The 23,529-nt window shown below is 37.0% G+C and overlaps 1 protein-coding gene across 1 annotated transcript in view; it reads left to right on the forward strand.

The window, feature by feature from the left end:
• LOC143237152 (tyrosine-protein kinase transmembrane receptor Ror2-like) overlaps positions 1-23,529 on the forward strand; it is a 67,461-nt gene that overhangs the window by 20,802 nt on the left and 23,130 nt on the right. The window contains exon 2 of the mRNA XM_076476085.1: positions 14,574-14,849. Within this exon, the coding sequence (XP_076332200.1) occupies positions 14,574-14,849 (276 nt within the window). The remainder of the gene's footprint in view (positions 1-14,573; positions 14,850-23,529) is intronic.

Genomic DNA, 23,529 nt, shown 5'->3' on the forward strand with positions numbered 1-23,529 from the left:
AAGACTTTGGGGAAAAGACTGTACTACGAAAGATAAGCTAATTGAGGCCATAATTGAGGTGTGGTACCACGATCCAAAAATTAGTAAAGATTGCAGTTAACTCGTGGACTCGATGCCAAAGCGGATTAATGATCTTCTGAAAAATAAAGGCGGTTATATCATGTATTAATTTGTGAGTAATTTTTGGATTCTCAGTAATAAAATGCAAAAAAATTGAAAAAAATCATAATTTTCCGTCTTGTTTCAATTAATTTGTACAAGAGTGTATGTAATAGAGGTATCTGAAAAATAAGGGCCCACGAAACGGTGGGGACAAGCTGCCTAACTAAATTGACCTCAGACTTATGAAGTGAAAAGAGAATTGTAATATTTAAAAGCATGGGTGATCTATACCTATAAAATATCCAGTATCAAAATTTTCCTTTCCCCTTTTTTTTTATTAACTGTACTTTTGTGCACCAGAAATACCAAGCGTGGGGTGCGAGTATACCCTGTTTAATTTTCTTACTCATCAGGATCTCTATCAACCTACCTTCAAATTGAATTATTTCAGACAGGATTAGAGTAAATTATTCTTTGAGACCTTGGGCATAGTGAAATGCATCAATCGGAAAGGTTTGACCTCTTGAGTCTAAAATTGTAATTAGAACTTAAACTATGAGCTAAATGTTTGTACTTAAACGACGCCACCAAACTGAGATTCGTTACATGAGCCTCTTTGCCGCACCTAAAAAGTTGATGTAAACGGACCAGTGGGTGTTATTAGCTAAACTTATCTTCTGGAGTTAGCTTGTTTGTTTGTTTCTGAACAGAGCCACTGTGGACAATCTACTGTGTCCTCCGCGGGAATTAAACTCCGTATTTTAAAGTTGTAAGTTTGTAAACTTGCCGCTCTATAGCCAGGTGATCTGTGGTTATCATACCAGTCTCCGTATTCGTCACATGCGAGTATACAAGTGGAATAAAAACTAGTATGTCCGAGTTAACTTACAGCTACTAGAAAAACGGAACTATACTTCGAAAATAACGTAATAGGCGTACGTCCCTGGTAGTGAATGTCTTGTTGAACAAAGCATCCAGCTGTGCGAAGTACAAATTAAAACATGTTCTACTTACCGGAGGTTATCATAACAGATGGAAGTAATCAAAATAGGCGTGGCGGACTTGAGTAAATTCACACGTGCGAGATTATATATAAAGCCGCTATGATATTTCATTCTGTGTATACTAACAATCGTAAAGCATAATACTATGTGATCATAAAATCCGGCAAGCTAAAATAAGCAAGAAAATCACATTTTAACGAGAGTTTAGTATTGGAGCTTCCAAAGTGTTTATCGGTTCATCTTTTACAAAAAGTCATGTTAACACCTAGTCTAGAGGACCTGTTATCAGTGATAAACCAATCATTGTATGCTAAAAGATTGTCTTAAAGTTATGTTTACCATGGTATAGTGGAGAACCTGTTGTCAGTGATAAACTAGTCCATATACACTAGGAGAGTGTCCTAAAGTTATGTTTACCATAGTATAGTATAGAACCTGTTTGTGATAAGCTGGTCCATGTACAATAGAAGAATGTCCTAAAGTTAAGTTCTTGTAAATACATGGTTGTAAAGTGCTTTGTTTGTATACGTTATGGAAACAGTCACGATGAGGTTCCTTTGAAAGCTAAAGTGAGGAGAAAGAGAAATCCTCCGAAAACGTTATTATCCAATAATAGTTAAAGAAGAAGAATGAATAGCAAAGCAGAAGTAAAAATAAGATGTGTTGTTCTTGTGTTATGAATTACACATAATGTTTTTGGTGTCATGAGTGCAATATAATTAACCTGTGTAAAGTCCATGAACTAATTTAAATACACATATTAACTTATTCTTTTTTTTTTTTTCTATCACTGGGGACGGGTACTTGTAAATAAATGTTTTGTTATTAATTCTTACCCTCAAGGTCTGATTTGTAAATATCTTAAATGAACTTGATAATACTGTAATTCTGCGAATATAATACGCGCTCTAATCCTCAGTCTATATTTCTTATCACCATAACTGATATTTACCTAGACTTTCACATTGCTGTTGTCAAAGTAGCACTGACGACGAGAATGTTCATGTGTTCTGTGATTAATTGCGTATCCGTCGTAGTGCTTGCTACGACCAATAAACTAAACGTTGGAGAATTTGAAAGTTACATCAAAGGCGATTTGTCATTTTGTATTTTCAAACATTAAGTGTGCACATAAATAAATATTAAAAGTCATGAGACTTACTTAGTTTCTAGATCATTATTATTTGAAAAAATCGAGTTCAAAGATATTTCAAATGAATTAAAACTGGAGCCCGTTCTCATTTCCAACTTAGAAAAAATTAGTATGACATATCTTAGAGACATAACCTTTCTAGTAAGTATGCATTATTGCTTACAACGTATGTCGGGAAAAAATATAATTGTTTTTTTTTTTACCATATATACACATAGGGCCAATGTAGATGAGTTGGATGACCATTTGACCTTGGACTCAAATTTAGACACTTTTTTTTTTTGCATTTATTAAGTTTCACGACTTATTTTTATGTACAGAAAAGGCTAGAAAAGCATTTATTAAAGGTTAAATAACGATAAATATAGGTTAAGTACAAATATTCAAACTAAGTTTCGCTTTTCTCGTCGGCTAATGTTTATCTTCAAGTTTTCACGTCTTTTATTATTATTATTATTATTATTAGTCGGGCTTCACTGAACCTTTGAGAGGGCCTGTATACACAACCTAACTTTTAAATAAGGATTTAGTGAAAAAAATAGTGTATTATATTCAGTAACTAGTGCCCTATTGCTGAATTTGTTTAACAGTTATAACAGTTGTTGTTTAAACAGTTAATAATACAAATAGCACCTGGAGCAGTGGTGTCCCAGGCGGTCTGATATCATCAGAGCTCTTGTACTGGACGATGTGGCCTAGTTGGCACTGGGTATAGCAAATATAATGAAGATATGTTACAATACACGTATCTTTGTTTTTACCCAAGAATTCGTAGAATAAATAAAAAGTAAGTTTTATTAAAGAACGATTATGGTTAAGGTAATATATCACAATCTAGAATACTTAAGGTTATTAGTTTTTGTTTTTTTAGATAAAAATCTAGTAAAACAGTTGGTCCAAAGACAGAATTTGCCAGAGTTAATACAATTCAAAATGTCAGTTTTTATTACCACCGGTACTGTATATACATAAGAATATATTTAAAAGTCGAATTTAACTAGCTAACCACGCCTTGCTCGCTAACAATAAAAGAAAAACGTCTTATTGTTACGAGTGTTAAAAAGATTTTAAACCAACATTAAAGTAGTACGTACGTTTCCAGGAAATCTGGCCATGAACCGATAATATAGGAGTGACTAAGTGGCCAACGATGACGAGGTTTTGGTTTCCTTTTGCTATTCCTATTCTTCAGAATTTCAGACACTGTATTTGTATGTTCTAATGATACTTTAACATTGATTCATAAGTTTGAGGTATAGTTTATATGTTGAGTAAAAAAAGATAAATATAATTACAAATAAAGAAAACTTGAATAGAGCTAAATTGCATTTACCAAGTTTTTAGCGCATTTGTTTTTGTCCTGTAAGATATGATAGTTGATTGGTTCATACGTGCTATTCACAGAGATTAAACTAAGCCACCCACACCCATGACAAATATCAGTCAGCATCGACGTGGTTCTTCAACTGATACATGCATAATCTTGTTTTAGAACTTCGCTGTATTAATAACCTTGCGTGAGGATATCACCACATCTGTATTTGGTGAAGTCAGGACAATGTCATCACTATGTCTGGTTAGTTCAGGACATTGACATCCGGATGTCTTCGCTGGTCAAATCAGGACAATGTCATCACTATGTCTGGTCAGTTTAGGACATTGACATCAGTATGTCTTGTCTAGTCAAGTCAGGGAAATATTTTTATTAACCGATAAGTCAGGGCAAGAGCCATTGTTGTGCTTGGTAACGTCAGTCGTGATTCGTTAGACAGGAGTATGAAAGAGACGTATGTTGTGCTATAAATAGCCTGTTAGTGTGAACAGCCCCTTGAATATAGGTTATTTATAATCTTCAACCGAACCACCGAAAATAATAAGCTAGAGATGATCACTGTCAAAAGATTTCAAAGTGAAAAGATGAAATAAGCGTTTAGCTTAGAAATAACAATTAACTCCTTGTTTTCCTCTTGGAATTAGTAACCATCCTTCCTGTACGTGATGTCAATCAGTCCATCGCAGGTTAATATCCATCATACAGCTGAGTATAATGGAACAAGTGGGGTAAAGTATCTTACTCAAGAACACACCACCATGATACCAGCCACCCGTGAACTCGCAACCATCTGATTATGAGCCCAAATCGCAAAACTACTGAACCGTATTGTCCAAGAAATCATGGTGGACTATATTCTAAACACTAGATGCACGTGGTTAAGATATTTATAACCTGAAGTACGTTTCTGGCTCCTAAAACAATATGCTTAAATGTTCTTTGAATTAAAAATAAGCTTGTATTTGAAATTACTTGGGGTCTTCGGTTCTCTGAGTCCTATATTATTTTGAAAGAATGGAGATATGAACATTGGATTAGAACCTTTAAAAATACAACAGTGGTGTTTAGATCGTGGGGACCAGACCCCACTTAGCAGCATAGTACTCTTTTATTAAGTCGCCGACTTGTTTTAACCTCTAAATTAACGACTTGTTTTTGTACGAGGTTCTTGACCTTTGGGGTCATATTGCATCTTAGTATGTAATGTTTTGTTTACAATACTCGGTGCGCAGAACTGACAGAGATGTGAGTGAAATCAACCATTTAATATAGGAGGAACTCGAACTATAAATAGTGGAATTGTTTACAGTATTGTTAACGTTTTCGTTTAAAGTATTTTTGTGTGACTCTCTTGTTATTAGAGACCATACAATCAAGAAAAACGGTTACAGGTTGGTGCACATCTATATAGTGTATACAAATGTGTTTGAAAAGCCAGTGGGTTCCATATGACTCGCAGTAACCCTAGAGTTAAGTACCACGAATTTCTCTCATGGTTCTCTAATATTCGTACTAGTCCGATACCATGTAGGTGCGCTATTATTCATCCAACTGGGTACAAGTGTTGTCCACGTGTTTGAGAGGACCAACATCAAGGGAAGTCAGGGGATGCATGGGCTACGACTTTATGTAGAATATAAAATATTTGTTGACACCAAATTATCAGTTATAGACGTTAAATTAGGAGCATTATGAAGCTTGACATTGCAGTGTTGCAAAGGAATAGCAGCGGCCGGATATAGACCTTTAAAGTTTGGTTTGTTTGTTTTGGAATTTCGCGCATAGCTACGCGAGGGCTATCTGCGCTAGCCGTCCCCAATTTAGCAGTGTAAGACTAGAAGGAAGGCACCTAGTCATCGACACCCATCGCCAACTCTTGGGCTGTTCTTTAACCAACGAATAATGGGATTGACCGTAACATTATAAAGCACCTACGGCTGAGAGAGCAAGCATGTTTGGTGTAACGGGAATTCGAACCCGCCACCCTCGGATTACGAGTCGAGTGTCTTACCCACCTGGCCATGCCGGGCTCTCGACCTTTATAAACTTGCAAAACGAACCACCTCGATGGCAGCGGACAGACACTGATCTTTTAAGATGATTGACTGTTCTTCGGTCGTAATTAACTGTTCAGCGCAATGAAAAGAAACCTCGTTTCTTTCTAACCGCATTTCATACTTATTTTTATGTAAAGTTGGAAGTTAAATAAAGAGCTATACCAATTTGAACCGAGTTTTTCTTTGCGTCTGGCGTCAGTGAGAACATCCAAGTTTTAGTGCTGTGATGAGTAATTCGAATGTCTGTTAATGTGTTGTTTTTTTTCGATAAGTAAGATATTTTTAGAATCCTCACGAGAGTAGTGAAGAATGTCTGAACAAGAAAAAACACGTGAATTGATAGATTTAACATTCACGCGCTTTGAAATCCAACCGAGTACAAGTAGAGAAAGGCTACATCAGGCTTAACTTAAGGAACAGCTGCTTTGTAGTGTCCCCCCCACTAAAAAAAACGTACAAAGTGAATTTATTTAAAATAAATAACAGAAGAGAAAAATCCACTATCTCACCAGATGTGTATCTGTACAACACCACCTGGTGTCAAACATTATTTACAAATGTATATTTATAGTTACTGTTTATTAGTCTTTGCTTTTATTAAAGACATAAGTACAAAATACTAACTAGCATACGAGGGCTGTTCAAAAAATACGCGGACTGTTTGAATTGCACGTCTCCAGTTGGTTCCAGGGGAATCCGCTTGGTGTCGCTAGGTTCGCACAAATCAGCTGATTACGACGCCGTTTCCCGATTGCAGATATCTTCATTTGTGTATTAGCTACGCGGTTTTAAGTGAAGTGCGATTTTTTCGTTTGGCGGATTTCAGAATGAATGACCTGAAGGAGGAACGACTTGCTGTGAAATTTTGTGTTAAACTTGGAAAATCTGCGACTGAAACTTTTGCTATGCTTAACACGGCTTACGGTGATGTTGCTATGAAGCGTACGGCATGTTTCAAGTAACATGAACGTTTTAAGGATGGTCGACAGTCCATTGAAGATGATGAGCGTCCTGGACGTCCTTCCACGTCAACTGACGACCCACATGTCGACAAAATCAACACCCTGGTGCGGGCAAATCGACGTCTGACTGTCAGGGAGCTTGCAGAAGAGTGTGGGATATCAGTTGGATCTGGTTACGAGATTTTGACCGAAAAATTGAAGATGCACTGCGTTGCTGCGAAATTCAGCCCTCAGAACTCGTGAGTTTTTGACCAAACACTCGATCACTGTTCTTCCCCCCCCCCTACTCACCTGACCTTACTCCTTACAATTTTTTCTTGTTCCCCAAACTCAAAAGACCCATGAAAGGAAGAAGATTTGAGACGATTCCCGAGATTAAGGTAAATGCGACGAAGGAGCTGGAGGACATTACAAAAGAAGCGTACCAGGACTGTTTCAACAAGTGGAAACACCGTTACGATAAGTGTGTGCGTTGGGGAGGAGAGTACTTTGAAGGAGTCCCAGACCTGTAACTTCTAAATAAAGTACATTTTGTTTTATAACGTCAGTCCGCGTATTTTTTGAATAGCCCTGGTATAACTTGGTTAGCGTGCACACAAAAGATGAATCCGATGATTCATGGTTTATGTCTCGTAGCCGGAAAAAAAAGTTCTTCTCGCTTTGGGGCTGTGGTGATGATTTGACATTAAATCCCCACTGTTTGATCCAAAAGATCGTGGCATGTTTTTGTTTTTTTTCTTGCTGCCTTCCCTACTGGCTCAAAACACAGCCAGCTCTACCTATGCTAGTGGCTGGTTACTCGTGTAGCTTTGCGCAACCATTCTTAAAAAACAAAATTATTTCAGTTAAATTACACGCTACATAAGCTTATATGTAATTTACTATATTAAGTTGAATAGTAAATATTTCACACCGAAGCACTCATGTGAAAGTACAAAAAACAAAAGGAGGGGGGTAGGTTGGTGGTCGCATGTGTCATTTTAAAATGCCTTGATATTGATTTTCTTTGAGGTTCGTAAGACTACATATTTACTGTAGTATCTTCAGTTGACATATTTCTAATATATAAAAGTTTTCTGTGATAAGAATAAAGATGTTAAAGCAATAATGAAAACTTACACAAGGGAATTTTTATATTCCACAAAGTTCCTTAGGGTACCGTTGGTTTAAATGTTATCGTTTAATATTGTAGAAAATGAACGAAACAAAATTTTGAAAAAAAACATCTCCGGACTGTTTTCTTGTAGAAATTTTTTCCACGCACCCCTTGTGGTCTACTAACGATTTTTTTCCACGCACCCCTTGTGGTCTTCTAACGATTTTTTTCCACGCACCCCTTGTGGTCTTCTAACGATTTTTTTCCACGCACCCCTTGTGGTCTACTAACGATTTTTTTCCACGCACCCCTTGTGGTCTACTAACGATTTTTTTCCACGCACCCCTTGTGGTCTACTAACGATTTTTTTCCACGCACCCCTTGTGGTCTTCTAACGATTTTTTTCCACGCACCCCTTGTGGTCTACTAACGATTTTTTTCCACGCACCCCTTGTAGTCTTCTAACGATTTTTTTCCACGCACCCCTTGTGGTCTTCTAACGATTTTTTTCCACGCACTCCTTGTGGTCTACTAACGATTTTTTTCCACGCACCCCTTGTGGTCTTCTAACGATTTTTTCCACGCACCTTGTGGTCTTCTAACGATTTTTTCCACGAACCCTTGTGGTCTTCTAACGATTTTTCCACGCACCCTTGTGGTCTACTAACGATTTTTTCCACGCACCCCTTGTGGTCTACTAACGATTTTTCCACGCACCCCTTGTGGTCTACTAACGATTTTTTCCACGCACCCTTGTGGTCTACTAACGATTTTTTCCACGCACCCCTTGTGGTCTTCTAACGATTTTTTTCCACGCACCCCTTGTGGTCTACTAACGATTTTTTTCCACGCACCCCTTGTGGTCTACTAACGATTTTTTTCCACGCACCCCTTGTGGTCTACTAACGATTTTTTCCACGCACCCTTGTGGTCTTCTAACGATTTTTCCACGCACCCTTGTGGTCTACTAACGATTTTTTCCACGCACCCTTGTGGTCTACTAACGATTTTTTTCCACGCACCCTTGTGGTCTACTAACGATTTTTTCCACGCACCTCTTGTGGTCTTCTAACGATTTTTTCCACGCACCTTGTGGTCTACTAACGATTTTTTCCACGCACCCCTTGTGGTCTACTAACGATTTTTCCACGCACCCTTGTGGTCTACTAACGATTTTTTCCACGCACCCTTGTGGTCTACTAACGATTTTTCCACGCACCCCTTGTGGTCTTCTAACGATTTTTTTCCACGCACCTCTTGTGGTCTTCTAACGATTTTTCCACGCACCCCTTGTGGTCTACTAACGATTTTTTCCACGCACCCTTGTGGTCTACTAACGATTTTTTCCACGCACCCCTTGTGGTCTACTAACGATTTTTTTCCACGCACCCTTGTGGTCTACTAACGATTTTTCCACGCACCCTTTGTGGTCTACTAACGATTTTTCCACGCACCCTTGGTCTTCTAACGATTTTTTCCACGCACCCCTTGTGGTCTACTAACGATTTTTTTCCACGCACCCCTTGTGGTCTACTAACGATTTTTTTCCACGCACCCCTTGTGGTCTACTAACGATTTTTTCCACGCACCCCTTGTGGTCTACTAACGATTTTTTTCCACGCACCCCTTGTGGTCTACTAACGATTTTTTTCCACGCACCCCTTGTGGTCTACTAACGATTTTTTCCACGCACCCTTGTGGTCTACTAACGATTTTTCCACGCACCTTGTGGTCTTCTAACGATTTTTTCCACGCACCCCTTGTGGTCTACTAACGATTTTTTCCACGCACCCCTTGTGGTCTACTAACGATTTTTTCCACGCACCCCTTGTGGTCTACTAACGATTTTTTTCATAATTTTCTTTCGTGTTTTTTTAAGCTTATCTTCAAACATTGTGTCTGTTGAAAACATCTTCACAAACTTTGACCCTACTGGTCACTACTTTACTGGACAGGCTCCGTATCGGAAAAGGAATCTATCTTGACTCTAATCCCAAAGTTATGTAGCCTTTCTTCACGAAAGGCTAGTCAGTAGTCTGTTATACCAGGTGTGCTGATGAAGATTGTGTACGTGAAGTACTGAAGTCAGTTCGACACAGATGGACTACAAAATGGTGTTCACGTGAAGAATAAAAAAAACAACAACACCTTTGTCCATTGCATGCTTTGCAGATCGTATTTACATCACATGCAGAACCTCCAAATAACATATCTGAAGATTTTTTGGGGAACCATGTACACTGCCTCTGGTATTTCTTCTCTGTCAGAAACTGTCGCTAAATCAGAAATGTTGAGTAAAACGAATCATTGATAACTGTGACATCACATAAAACCATTATTGAATCGTTCTATACTCTGTAAAAAGGTCATGACTCTGAACTTTGACCCCTACCGTGCACATACGGTTAAACTAATTTTTCCTAAACTAGTTACTGTATTTCTAAGAACGCACGAAAGTATAATATAAAAGTGCCATTGGTGTTCCAGTCACTCGTACTGATTGATGCTAGAGTTTCCCCTATGTTTCTTACATAATTTCATCAGTAAGCTCCATAAACTCAGACTTTTGTTTTAAATAGATGCAACTACAACGTCACTCAGTATGATGTAGCTTTTATCCCGTCAGTAATGAACGATAAAAAATTCATGTTATAATGGTTAAGTACATCTTGAATATCTGTTCTTTTACGTACCAAAATGCCCCAGCCTCTCTCGAATGTCAAGGTCATGGACAAAACTTGTGATTTTTAGTTACTGTGGCTAACTGGATGATAATTACCTGTAACCACCGCCCCCTCTCACTACATATATTTCTAAGAATGCCTGAAACAAAATAACAAACCAACAGATTTGATGGTAGGAAATCGCTAATTACAAGAGTTGTAACAACTACAAAAAGACACCCACATGAGCTTTGTTTGTTTTTTTGTTTTTATATGAATAGAAACTTCGTTCGCTGCTTGATGGAATCAGAGTACGTCAATTAACCTCAAAAGGCAAGGACTGGTTAAACAAATAAAACTACCCTAGCTAGCCTGAGAAATTCCACGAAGATTATAACAGCTCCGGTTAAACAACGTCCTCTCTGGTTGTGCTTATTGTCTGCTTATTTGGACATATCTGTAGGTTGTTTTCAGTTGGTCTGGTCAAACTTAACGAATAGCGTGACTGATATGAGCTCATAAAACAGAACGTTTATCCCAGATATCCTTGTCGTGTGATTATATCACGTGAAAGTGGAGACATTTAATGTATCTGTCAGACTAAGGGTGGGGGGACAGACTAGTTTGTCCGAGTAGCTTCCCATTTCCTGGAACGGTAACATAGTAGACATTGTTTGTGCTGTTTTAGTACCCACGGGGAACCGGATTTGTCAGCTTCCCACTCTTGCAAAATTCTCCCTCCGATTCCTAGCATTTTGGGTGTCAACAAAGTTATATCTCTAAACTAAAGTTTATCAGACATATAAAAGAAGTTGATACTGCTATTAATTAGCGGTGAACAGCAACGTCGATAGTAGAAGGATATGCTGTCAATTTCTGTAATGACTTGGCTGTTTCCGGTAGTCGTAACGTAACTGAATTGTTTCGAGATACCGTCTGTTGTTTTGAATATTAACGTAGTATATTTGTCTCTAAACGTGACCACACCAGTTGAAGTAAAGAAGTTATTTGTAAACTCACCATAGCTTAACCTTTTAAAGAAGGTGTTTGTGTTTTTAACGCAACGAACTTTTTAACTTTCCAAGTATTTAAACTTGATTTATTGTGAGTTTTCTATTAACAAATAATGAAAATTATTGGAATAGTTTAAATAGTTGTTATTTTCTCCCATGGTTAACGGTTGGAAATTTTAAGCGACCCAGATATAAATGCTTAATTATTCATCTTTGCAATGCCAAACTTGTCGAAACATATTTAGTTGTAATGGAAGAAGACTGCATATCGCTGGAATTTCCCGGATGTTTCTTACAGGGAATAAATAGTATCAAGTTTCATCTCCTGGTGGGAAAAATTATCTGCATTTCTGTGGAAGTAAACACAAGCAACAAACTTCTGGTCGAAATCCCACAAGTTGTTAATAATAATAAATGAATATTTTTGATTGGTTAAAACACTTTGACGTCACTAATATTGAACCTCGGGCGACTGTACAACGTGCACATCAGCTGATTGCAATGACGAATCCTTGAGGAGTGTGCTAAAATGAGCGTGCGATATGAAAACAGTGATTTTTTTTTTTTTTACGTTATACGTTGAAAATGAATATTCATATCGGAAGCAGTGCTGTATTCAAAAGTTTTAAGATTTCTTGGTGTGGATATGTAGTTCGAGATAAAGAGTAAGGGTGGATATTACAAGCGATTGTTTAATATGAACCAGTTTGTTACCGCCAATGATAGTTTATAATTTTTCCACTGGTGTCGCAATTATGGACGTAAAGATCAACGATACGGCGCCATCTATAGCTAAATGTGTGCTACTGGAGCGTGTGGTCTACACCGATGGTATCACTGTGTTAATTTTCGTTTACCTACAATTGGCACCAGGTGTTTAAATTAACACCTTTAAAGTAATAAAGTAAAAAAAACAAACAAGATTAAATAACGTTTTGGGGGCAAATTTAATGCGAATGAAATAAATTCCAACAATCAAAACTAATGCAATTATAACCTAAGGTTTTAGGTACTCTTTTTGGAACCCACAGTTTATTTAAAGTATTTTTATTTACTGAACAAATACGTGAATAGATATAAATCATTTATCGAGAAATTATGTATTAGCGAATAATTAAAACAGTGCTATTGATAGTATCTATGTAGACCGCGCGCTACAATGGCACCGTTAAATGTGCTATCCTGGTTGGCAAAGTTGCTCGTGAGCTATCTACGCACAATGAAGTGATAGACTAGTGGGAATATAGCTAGACTACATCATCCCTTTTGTCTAACTGCAAAACGCGCGTATACTTTTAAGACTCCCCCCCCCTCGTGTCAAGGGGACACGAACACCTGGGATCCACAGTCCCCCCTTGATCCACTAGGTCACGGCCATCCTTTGTTGAAAGAAACGGAAATGTACGACGGACAGTATCGCTAGTTTCTATCCATTACTGTGTTGGGCTTTCATAAGAACGTACAAATTATTTCGTTTCATTGATCAGTTTTCCGGAATGTATTCAGTTAGTTTACGATCTGATAAAGAAATGAACTGATATATGTCAGCACAGTAGGTATTAGATTGATAAAAGAAACTGTCGGTTGTTGTTAAAACTGCTCATTTCCACTGTTTCCTAACATGATACCGAGAGAGAAGAAAAGACATTTCTGCTGGTAACAGAAAATAAAAATGTAAGAAAATCGAACTGTTTCCATTCGAGAAACGAAAATCAAGAATGTGGGTTTTAATTTTAGTAGATTAACAAGTAACAGAAATATCATTTTTGTAATTTTCTGATTGCAATCCCCAAGCCTTCAGAATCTATTAACTTGACTTTTTAAGACTCATAAGGTAGGTAAATTAATATTTAGAATTATACACGGAACGTTCTTAACATGAATTTATTATTATTATTATTTACGAAAGTTTTTTTTTCTTGCTCGGTTAAAGCTTCAGTCTTGCAAATAAAAACTGTTTTAAGGTAGAGAACGGTCCGTGTATAATTCTATGTCTAGTTAATTGTATTTTTGTCATTTTAAAATAACTTATTCATCTTTAAAACTGAAGAGCTAACTTGTCTCTTTTGGTTGTTGCTGGCAAAGTTAACATGTCTTAAAACGTTCCGGGTAAGTCCACGAATAAAGTGAACTCTCCAGTGCATAATGGGCTTTCTTTCTGCAGCTCTTATGATGCATTTTAAATGTTTTACCTTAAAACTGTTTTTTAGCTTATTTTAAGGAGAGTGTGCTCCTCCATTTTTTCTCTCTTGAAAACAAAAAACAAAACGTGTAAGTGGACTAAAAATTAGGAAAATCTCTGTAAAGATTTTTCAGTCGCGTGTTTACTCTACAAAACAGTTGTAAGACAAGGGAAGTGAGGAGATGAAGCAGCAGAATCGAGAAACTTGGCAGAAATGGCAAAGTAGTTACGTCACTTCTTGCTCAAAGCAGCCCATTTTATAGTAGAGATGTGGTAAAGATTCCTACTGTCTGAATTTATACCTTTAATACATTAATTAAATTTATTAATAATCTTTAATTTTGTTTCTTGCGGAAAACTATATTCTGTGTCAAGAAGTGAGAAATACCCTTCAAGAAATTTTTAAACCGTGAAATTGTTCTCTAATTTCGGCTTAAGCACTTGTTCTAACCCTAGTATAAATCGGAAGTTACGTGATGTGAAACAGTAGTAATATATTTATTTTCCGCCTTGTAGATGGATATTTTATTACTGTATATTCTGGTTATTATGGGAAACAAGCCAAAATGCTGAAAAATTTATTTGTAATCATTGAATTGTAGAAATTTGTTGTGGTTTGCGTTTTCTTCAGACTCGGTTGTTTACAATAGGTACTGCAGTAATGATATAAAGAGTTATTTCAAAATATTTATATATGTATGTATATTTCCCAATATATGAGAAAGATTAATATGAATTTGGTTTCGTTTTGAACAACTAAGTTTGCATGCCAAGTTAGGTCTAGATCTCCTTTTAAGTTACGTATCTACAGACAGACATAAAACGTTTACCGCCTGTACTCTTAATTTTTATATTCAACACCGCCTCGTTTCGCTCGTGCGAGTAAGTAGGCTAGAGTAACATTAGAATAATTTTTATTACAAGACATTGGAAGGCTTCACAGATTATACACGTGCTTTGTTTCCAATAAACGTATCAGTTTACACGTTGTTATTTTTCATGTTTTAGAACCGATCATTCTAAAAGGACCGAGCAACAAGACGGTTGTGATTGGCGAAACAGTCGTCTTCACGTGCCTCACAAGCGGAAGTCCACAGCCAAGCGTTTCCTGGCAACGAGATGGACGAAGTATACATCACAATGGTCAAGCAACTTTTCAAGTTCTTGACAGCGGTGACCTTTTACTAAACAATGTAGGACAAGCGGATGAAGGCAATTACCACTGCATCGCTCGCAACGACAAAGGTGTACAATATTCCGACCCAGCCAGCCTCATTGTTGACAGTAAGTAATCAATAACAGCCCCAGTTTACAGGTTTCAATTGTGTAAATAAACAGTTGTCGTGCCTGGTGTACGTGTTTATTTACGTTGTGTAAATAAACAGTTCTCATGTACGTGTTTTAGTTACGTCGTGTAAATGATTCTTATCGAGTCCATTGGATTTTGTTGTGTAAATGAACGTTGTTTTCGCGAATTGTGTACAAGTTGGTCGTTAATATGGCCGTGTTATGTTAATAAAAGTGGTAAAGAAAACAAGAACAACAAAAGTTCACAGATTGAGGAAGGTCAAACGTCATCCAAATAATTTGTGAAAATGGCGATTGTTGTTAAACTCAAAATCTTTTGAAAATCCAAAGAAAACCAAAGCCTCTCGGTGAAACCACGTATTTTTTAAATGTGATCCTTTTGTGTGTGTGTGTATGTATGAAAACCACGTACAAAACTGTATGTTTTCATTAATGTATAGGCCAGACATGGTCTGGTGGGTTGAGGCGTTCGACTCGTAATCTGAGAATCGCGGGTTCGAATCCCTGTCACACCAATGTGCTCGCCCTTTCAGCTGTGGAGGCGTTATAATGTTACGGTCAGTCCCACTATTCATTGGTAAAAGAGTAGCCAAAGAGTTGGCGGTGGGTAGTGATGACTAGCTGCCTTTCTTCTAGTCTTACGCTGCTAAATTAGGGACGCATTAAATTAGGAGTAGATTTGAAATTCAAAAAACAAACAAACAATCATTAATGTATATCAGATACAGGACTTTGGAAGGAAGGATAAAATTCGTTACTGTAACGTTAAACAGAACATAAGAAAAGCCTGATAAACTGACATTTTAAAAAACCAATTATATATATATATATAAGCCCTGTAAATTGGCAACTATTTAGGAAAGTATTCATTATAGAGTTTGTTTTGCTCTGTTACCTTAGTGGAAATATTTAGTACTGGTCTAAATCTTCTGAGCTGGCTGAACCTCGTGAAGTGTTTTTGGTTTATGGTAAACAATGTCGTTAACAGTAATGGTGTTCAACTGGTGAAACACTACATTATAATATTTATAAGTAAGAGTGTAAGAAAAGTACATATTCTCGTTACAATGTTGATATAGTAAAATAATTTGTAGCTTTTTTCCTTTTAAGCGTAGGTCAACTAAAGGCTAGAATGCCCTAAGGTTTGAGGTAACCGCCTTTAATTTTGAACTAGGGCTTTGTCCAGCTCTTGGAAGCAGATTATGTGATTCACTGTATCTTTAAGGCTCGGAAATGTGTTCAACAGCGAGCGTATCACGGCTCGAACCCTGACCTCTTCGCTATACAGACAGCCATGCTGCCTACTTTGTCCAGCTTTGAACCGTATAACAAAACTGTACTACGTTTTCAACACAAAAAGATGAAAATGTGTAGCATGCTATTGCTGTATCGCGTTTCAAATTCTGGACCAGACGACCAGCATTCCGGTCCAAGGTTGTTAAGAATCTGGGAATGTTCCTATGTACGTCAGACGTTCTAAGTGTGGGGTCTTCTTCAGGTTGGAATACCAATAGTTTGAAAAATTATTATTTTTGAAAGTGAATCGTTGGTCTAGAAATATGATTCTTGTGACGTAATAATGTGCATAAATATTGATATTGTCCTTTGCTTGGGTTATTCGAAGTGACTGTATGTAACAACTCATTATATTTGTTATCCCTAACATTCTGCAAAACGAAAACGATATCCGTTGACTGTCGAACTTTGTTGTAGTTCTTCTCGAACAGTACGACCAAAGTACTTTAGAAATCTGCGCAATTTCTAGGTTAAAAACTGTTAAAAGTAATAACAAGTTTCAATTTGAGATTATCTCGTGTAGGCGTAGGGTTATTAAGTTTTTTGTGGTTTTTGTTTGTGGGCTGCGAATTGGAAGGCCTGAAGTTCGATTCGTGATAAACTACTGAACAAACTGAGCACTTTTATCTTTGTGAGTGTTATAACTGTGATATATAATCAGCCTCACTATTCGTTTAAGAGTAACCAATTTTTCTGACTGGTTGCCCTTCACTTGCTCGGCAGTCCATCTTTCCAGTAAGGAACCGTTCTGTTTAAATTAATCATGCCAAATACTATTTAGTTATACGCAGGTTTATTCAGATGTTAACATCGAACATTCTGGAATTTCTTCTTTTGAGGAGACGTTTCTTTTCGAACATTATCGTTTAGAAAGCAAAAACGAAGCCTATAAAAATATCGAGTGTTTCGCATATGGTTGTTTCTTACCACTCTCTCTCTCTATTTTTTTAATAACTGTATCTTGTCTGTTCACATCTCTTGAAGAAAGAGTTCGCCCTCTGACTATCATGAATATTAGTCATGTAACAAAATAAAATGGTATTATCATGTGTAAGCCGTGCACTTGACACATAAAGCAAATGTCTTCTGTCGTGTAAGTGTGCTCTTAACGAAAAAAAAAAAACAGAGAATTACTTTTCAATAAATTAGTAATTAAACAGTTTAATTTAAATTTAATAGACATTTATAAAGTATATTTTTAACCACCACATGTTTTTTTTCCTATTTTCAACGGCTGCAATCGATTTAACAGCGTTTTATAGAGGGCACATGCTGACGAGTCGATAATGTTGAATGCTTGGGGTGCGCGTGGAGTGAGTCACGTGCTGTGTTGGTGCCTTTTACTTTCACTGTTTAAATGGGTCGCATTGTGTTATTCATCTTCGGCCCATTTACCACGACGATAGTAACATGCGCATAAGTGATTGTTTGAGGGGGTTGTAGAGGGGACGAAAACGATTTTTCCTAATGTTGTCTTACAAAACACGTGTTTCCCCAATTGCAGCAGTAGTATGTTTTGTTTTTATAAGTATCCTGTATCACTGTGAAATCTCCTGACACGTGTGTCAAAAAAAAAAAAAAGGCTTAGCTTGCTAAACATGTTTATTTCAGAGCCGGAGTTGGCTTTGCTTTGCATAAAGTTGATGGACTATGTATCGAAAAGTCTAAGGTTCGAGACGTGATACTGCTGGCACAGTTCCGCTGTGAGCGCCACTTTAAAATAAATGTAAGTACCATTATTTCGTTTTCAGAAACAGACAATATGGCGGCGAATGCTGGTGTCTGTCTTCCATGTGTATCTCAGGGCTGCTGTTATGGGTATTAAAACTTTTAGAATATAACTTTTCGACCTTCCTAGGTCATCTTCAGGTTAACGAAATGTCTTCCACGTGGTCAATAACTGAAGAATCGTGGGATCTATTTCACCTGGCTGTTTAACCCACGTGCACCTAAGCTGCCATTCAGCATGAAACTATTAATTCCTCAATTAGTAAACTCGGGAGTTGTAATGTTTCATGATTTATAACGTTTTCATGAAACAAAGAAGGTTAACTTTTAGGGAACATAATATGTGCGTCTACAAATTTGAAGTTGAATTGGGCCCGACATAACTAGGTGATTAAAGCACTCGACTTGTAATCTGAGGGTCGTGGGTTCGAATCCCCGTCACACCAAACATGCTTTCCCTTTCAGCCGTGGGGGTTTTATAATGTGACTGTTAATCCTACTATTCGTTGGTAAAAGAGTAGCTCAAGAGTTGGTGATAGGTGGTGATGACTAACTGCCTGCCCTCTAGTCTTACACTGTTAAATTAGGGACGGCTAGCGCAGGTAGCCCTTGAATAGCTTTGCGCGAAATTCAAAACAAACGAAACCTAATTAACCATCACAAAACAAAATGCAGACCTAAATTATGAGTTAAAACAAACGTCACAGTTTTTATTTAATACAGTATAATGGAGTTTAAGATATAATAGAAATCCGGGAGAAAATAAAGGAAAATTAATTTGAAAATATCGGTTTAATTAACGACATACTTGTGTTATTTATATATATGTATCATGAATGTGTGGTTTATATATATGTACGTATATCATGAATGCATATGTTTTTTGTTTTATTTTTTTATTCACACCTTTCGGCCTTTTATTTGCAGCTATTGGATCAATTTTAGAACATTTATCTGTTTATGTGTGTGATATAGTGGTTACCAAACCCAGCTTATGGATCCAAGGCTCTTGTCTCGTTGTCGTAAAAACGCTTTTCTCGCATCGGGGTAGTGGCTGCGCGGTAAAAGTGAAGCTCTGATTCCACTACTTGATCAGTTAACAGTTGGCTGTTATCGCTATTGACAATCTGCCTTCTGTGTTAGACCTACTTGTAGATTACATTTTAAATACCCACTTGGTTTGTATTTATTTTGCAATACGTGTAACTTAAACAAAATAGATATTATTAATGTTTTGCAATACACGGAACTTGAACACTACAGATATTAAATATGTTTTAAAACATACAGGACTTTAACAATATAGATATTCCTTGTTTTACAATACAAGGGACTTGAACGATACAGATATTGAATGTTTTACAATAAACAGGACTTGAACAACACAGATATTGTTTACATTTTATAGTATACAGAATTAGAACAATACAGGTGTAACTTTCTGTTTATTTCCTGTGTGTGACTTGAATCTTTAGTGGTTATTAAAGTTAAGTCACACCACTCTACTTTAATGTGATGAAAACATATGTTTTGTTGTTGTTATTAAGTAAGATAAAAGTAAGAACTATCTATTGGTTACGGATCAGATTGTAGTTACAAACTGTAATAGATGGACTTTTTCATAGGATGGCAGATCGAAGCTGGAACGGATACCAACTGTAGTATCGAAAAAAGCGCTGACCAGAGTAGGCCAAGTATAGTGGAAAATACCCTGAGTCTGAGAACAAAATCATTTAATTAAACAATAATATTTAATTAAGCAGATAAACGTGAAAAGTTTAATTAAAGTGCAGGGCGTGCAGTAGATAGCGTTCCAGGATACTGATTGAATTGTCCATGTTTTCATATGTGGATACGTTATAAAAATAGCATTCAATTCTATATTCGGTTTTTAAAACATTCTGATAAAGTTCTTTTTGTAGCGGGTCTCTTAGGTGGGGGTGGGAGGTTCGTGAGGTGGCCCTTTAGCCAACGGGTAAGAGTAAAGTGAAATTTAAGTTGAGATTTCTAGTTCCGTTTCTTTTAGTTTAAAATGCAAAGTGTCCATTCGCATTCTAACCAAAATCGAAACGGACGTTACAGGAGAAGGAAAACTAAAACATGAAACCAGAAGTTTCATTTTTTCTTTTTTATCTGGTCTAAACATTAGATCTTCGGGTTGTATGAACGAATATATTTTGTGATACATCGCCAAGTTTCCTTCTTTACATTTTCAATGATGTTATTACGATGTTGATTTGATAAGTGCTTCAAAACATGGGAATTTTAAAGAAACGATTCGTAATGGAGATCACGTTTTGCTGTGTCAAAACCCAAGGCTTTCTTTAAAAGTGGTTCTTATCGTATACGTTATGAGTTTTTTTGTTGAGTTTATTTAAAATATTGAGTTGTTCTTCTACAAGAAATTTTCCTTTAATATTGATCTATTCGTTTTACTTCAGGTCACCAAATAGATCTTATATGTGAAAGAACATCGACTTTGTGTACATAAACCATACTTTGGTTAAGTTTCGTAGCACGTGTTGACTGAGTGAGTGAAAGATTTCCAATACTTCCGAAGACATGTTACAAATCTTTCTTTGAACTTAATTTTCTTAAGGAGAAAAGGTTACGGTCCGCTAGGTGGTTTGACATGTACGCGTTAATACCGTCATACATATGTATATATAAATTAACAATGGAACTAGTTTCTTTTGTTATTATGCAAAACTCCTTTAGAACCTGTATTATTGTTTTAAGAGTAACGTGTTACAGCTCCTATAGTATATGAACTGTTAACAGCCGATTAAAATGAATGCTATAAAAAAAATAATAACCTTAACCGGCATGGTTAGGTGGATAAGGCACTCGACTCGTAATCCGAGGGTCGCGGGTTCGAAGCCCTATCACACCACATATGTTTGCCCTTTCAGCCATGGGGATGTTATAAGTAACGTTTAATCCGACTATTCGTTGGTAGCCCAAGAGTTGGCGGTGGGTGGTAATGACTAGCTGCCTGCTGAATTAGCTAGCACAGAGAGCCCTCGTGTAGCTTTGCGCGAAGTTCAAAATAAAACCAAAATATAAAATAAATAAATAAATAACGAGAGAAAGAGAATATAAACGTTTCTATCAATCCACGTTTTTCTTTTATTACGTTCAACTTTTTTCCTTTTCTCATTGATTCATCTACTTAGCCTAACTTCCATTACTATAAATTATTCACAGATATGTGTAGTAGTGCTTGTCTACTGACAGGTTTCAAGGCGCAGCACTTTCGTTTCATTTTTTTAATGCATTTGTGATACATTTTAACGTCATTGGGGAAGTGGGGGGTTGTTCTTGGCACGCTTAGTTAATTCCACGTTGTATGTACGATATATTTATTTATTATAGTTTATGAAAGCATAAACCCATCTCAGTGCGAGGTTTTTATTTCTTGTTTCTCAAATCTGACGTTCAAACGTTTGTTGGGCGTCGTTTGTGAAGAAAGAAAGGTAGAATGGCGACCGTAAATCCTCGTATGTTTATAAAGTGGGAAGCACGATTCACGAAATGCTGGAGTCCTTTGTACAGTAAAACGAAAGTTTCCAGGGTAAGCGTTTGCGCAGGTAATCAAAATACAGTGCGAGTCGATTAAAGTTAGGGACGGTGGCGCTTTATTAAATTTACCATAAATACGATTACAAACCCCCGTGAAACCACGACGAGTAAAATAGGCATCGTGAATGCTGTTGGTCCTTCAAATTTTATAACTAGATTTGTAAAACATTTAGTAAACTATTATCTTTCAGAATACAATAGTGTGACGGGTGTGGCCAAGCGGTGAGTGTTCTGGGTTGCAAATCGATAAATTCGAAGCTTGAGTCTCGACATGTTACTAAACGTGTTCCATATTTTCAGTTGTGGGGTATTTATGGCCACGTTAACCGATTTCGCTCTACCATTAGGAGTTTACGGGTAGGCGGCAGGTGTTGCTGTCTGGTTCCTTTTTCTCTGGTCATCAGTTATTTATGAATTCACAACAATGTTTGATCTGAGATGTACCCGACCTGCTTGCGTTCACATTTAGAGTATCCAACATCAGATTGATCAATGTTTGTAGGTAATTCTCTATGTGGTTCTACTCCCACGTGCCAGAAGCGACTCGCATATTGACAAAGCTCCAAGAGAACTACAATGTCAACTTGGAAACGCAGGTCCTAACGTTCGATGCACCAAGTTATTGGAAAAGAACGTAGAGCAGTCTTCGAAGTTTAGTCCAGACTAACCTCTAATCACATTTTTTCCATGCTGAAGGCACAAGGGAGGAAAGAAACGTCACTAGTGTTTGTAAAATATGTTGAGTCTCAAACATTATCTTTTATGGCTGACTGGCGGCGATTGCAGTTGAATTCCTTGGGAAACATAAATCTGCAATATTATGTTGTACCGCGTCAACCGCTGCGGACGAACACGTTCGTTCCATTGGCCACAGCATTATATTGGAAAGCATTCAATTAGTTAAACCAACTAGTGATCACCCGAAGTGGTGGGTACCAAGGAATCAGTTCGTGTTAAAATTGACCACAGTAACAGACCGATACAAACAGAAGTAAAAGTACTGAGTGTGAGCGACTTGTTTTGTTTATCTTATTCAACTCTTTAACGTATTTACAAAGCAAGTTTTTTATTGTGGTATTTTGTATTCGTATCCGCGTAATTTATAAATATTAAAACAGTGCTGTGTGTCTAAAGTAATTAGAACAGTTAAGTGACCTATCAATTCTGAACGAATCTCATAGCCATGCAGGGCGTCTCAATGGCTGCGAGGTTAAAACTACTCCACAACACTTGATACCCATCAAACACTTTGGTCGGATCAACAGTGTAAACCGATGGAATGAACTGGTAAAAGACACCATGTGTAGTGATGCTTTCAAAACATGGGTGTGAGAGGGTAATTACTAAAGTTCAACAAGGTGATAGAACCGGTACTCATAAGTGTCTATAAACAAATGAAGAAACTCGTACATAAAACCTTAACACATAAACACTACTGTTTTAGAGGGGGGCTGAGGGACGACAACACTATTCCCTAAATTCCTTTCTCTTTCCGATACATTGTACAATTTAACCCCCCTGCTATTACGTATGTGATGACGCTCTGCTTTAAAAAAAAAGATTAAAAAGCTTTCCACACAAACACACGTTACTCTTTTAACTGTATAGATGTTTCCAGCTAACAACCCATCACCACCTGTATTGAGTTAAATCATTTTCCTACGTAACAGCCCGTCAGACCTGTATTCAGTTAATAAATCATTTTCCCATGTAACAACCCGTCACACCTGTATTGAGTTAAATAATTTTCCCATGTAACAACCCGTCACACCTGTATTGAGTTAAATAATTTTCCCATGTAACAACCCGTCACAACTGTATTGAGTTAAATCATTTTCCCATGTAACAACCCGTCACAACTGTATTCAGTTAATAAATCATGTTTCCATCTAACAACCTGTCACATCTGTATTCAATTAATAAATAATATTTCCAGCTGATTGAAAGAAAAAGATTTCCTATGAATTCCATCTTTTTTCAAAACGCCTTATGAAATATAATGCTATTTGCAACCGATTTTGTGATGCATTAAAAATATGGTTATTTAAGA

This window comes from Tachypleus tridentatus, chromosome 13 (genome assembly GCF_004210375.1).
Source record: "Tachypleus tridentatus isolate NWPU-2018 chromosome 13, ASM421037v1, whole genome shotgun sequence".
NCBI classification, from domain to species: Eukaryota; Metazoa; Arthropoda; class Merostomata; order Xiphosura; family Limulidae; genus Tachypleus; species Tachypleus tridentatus.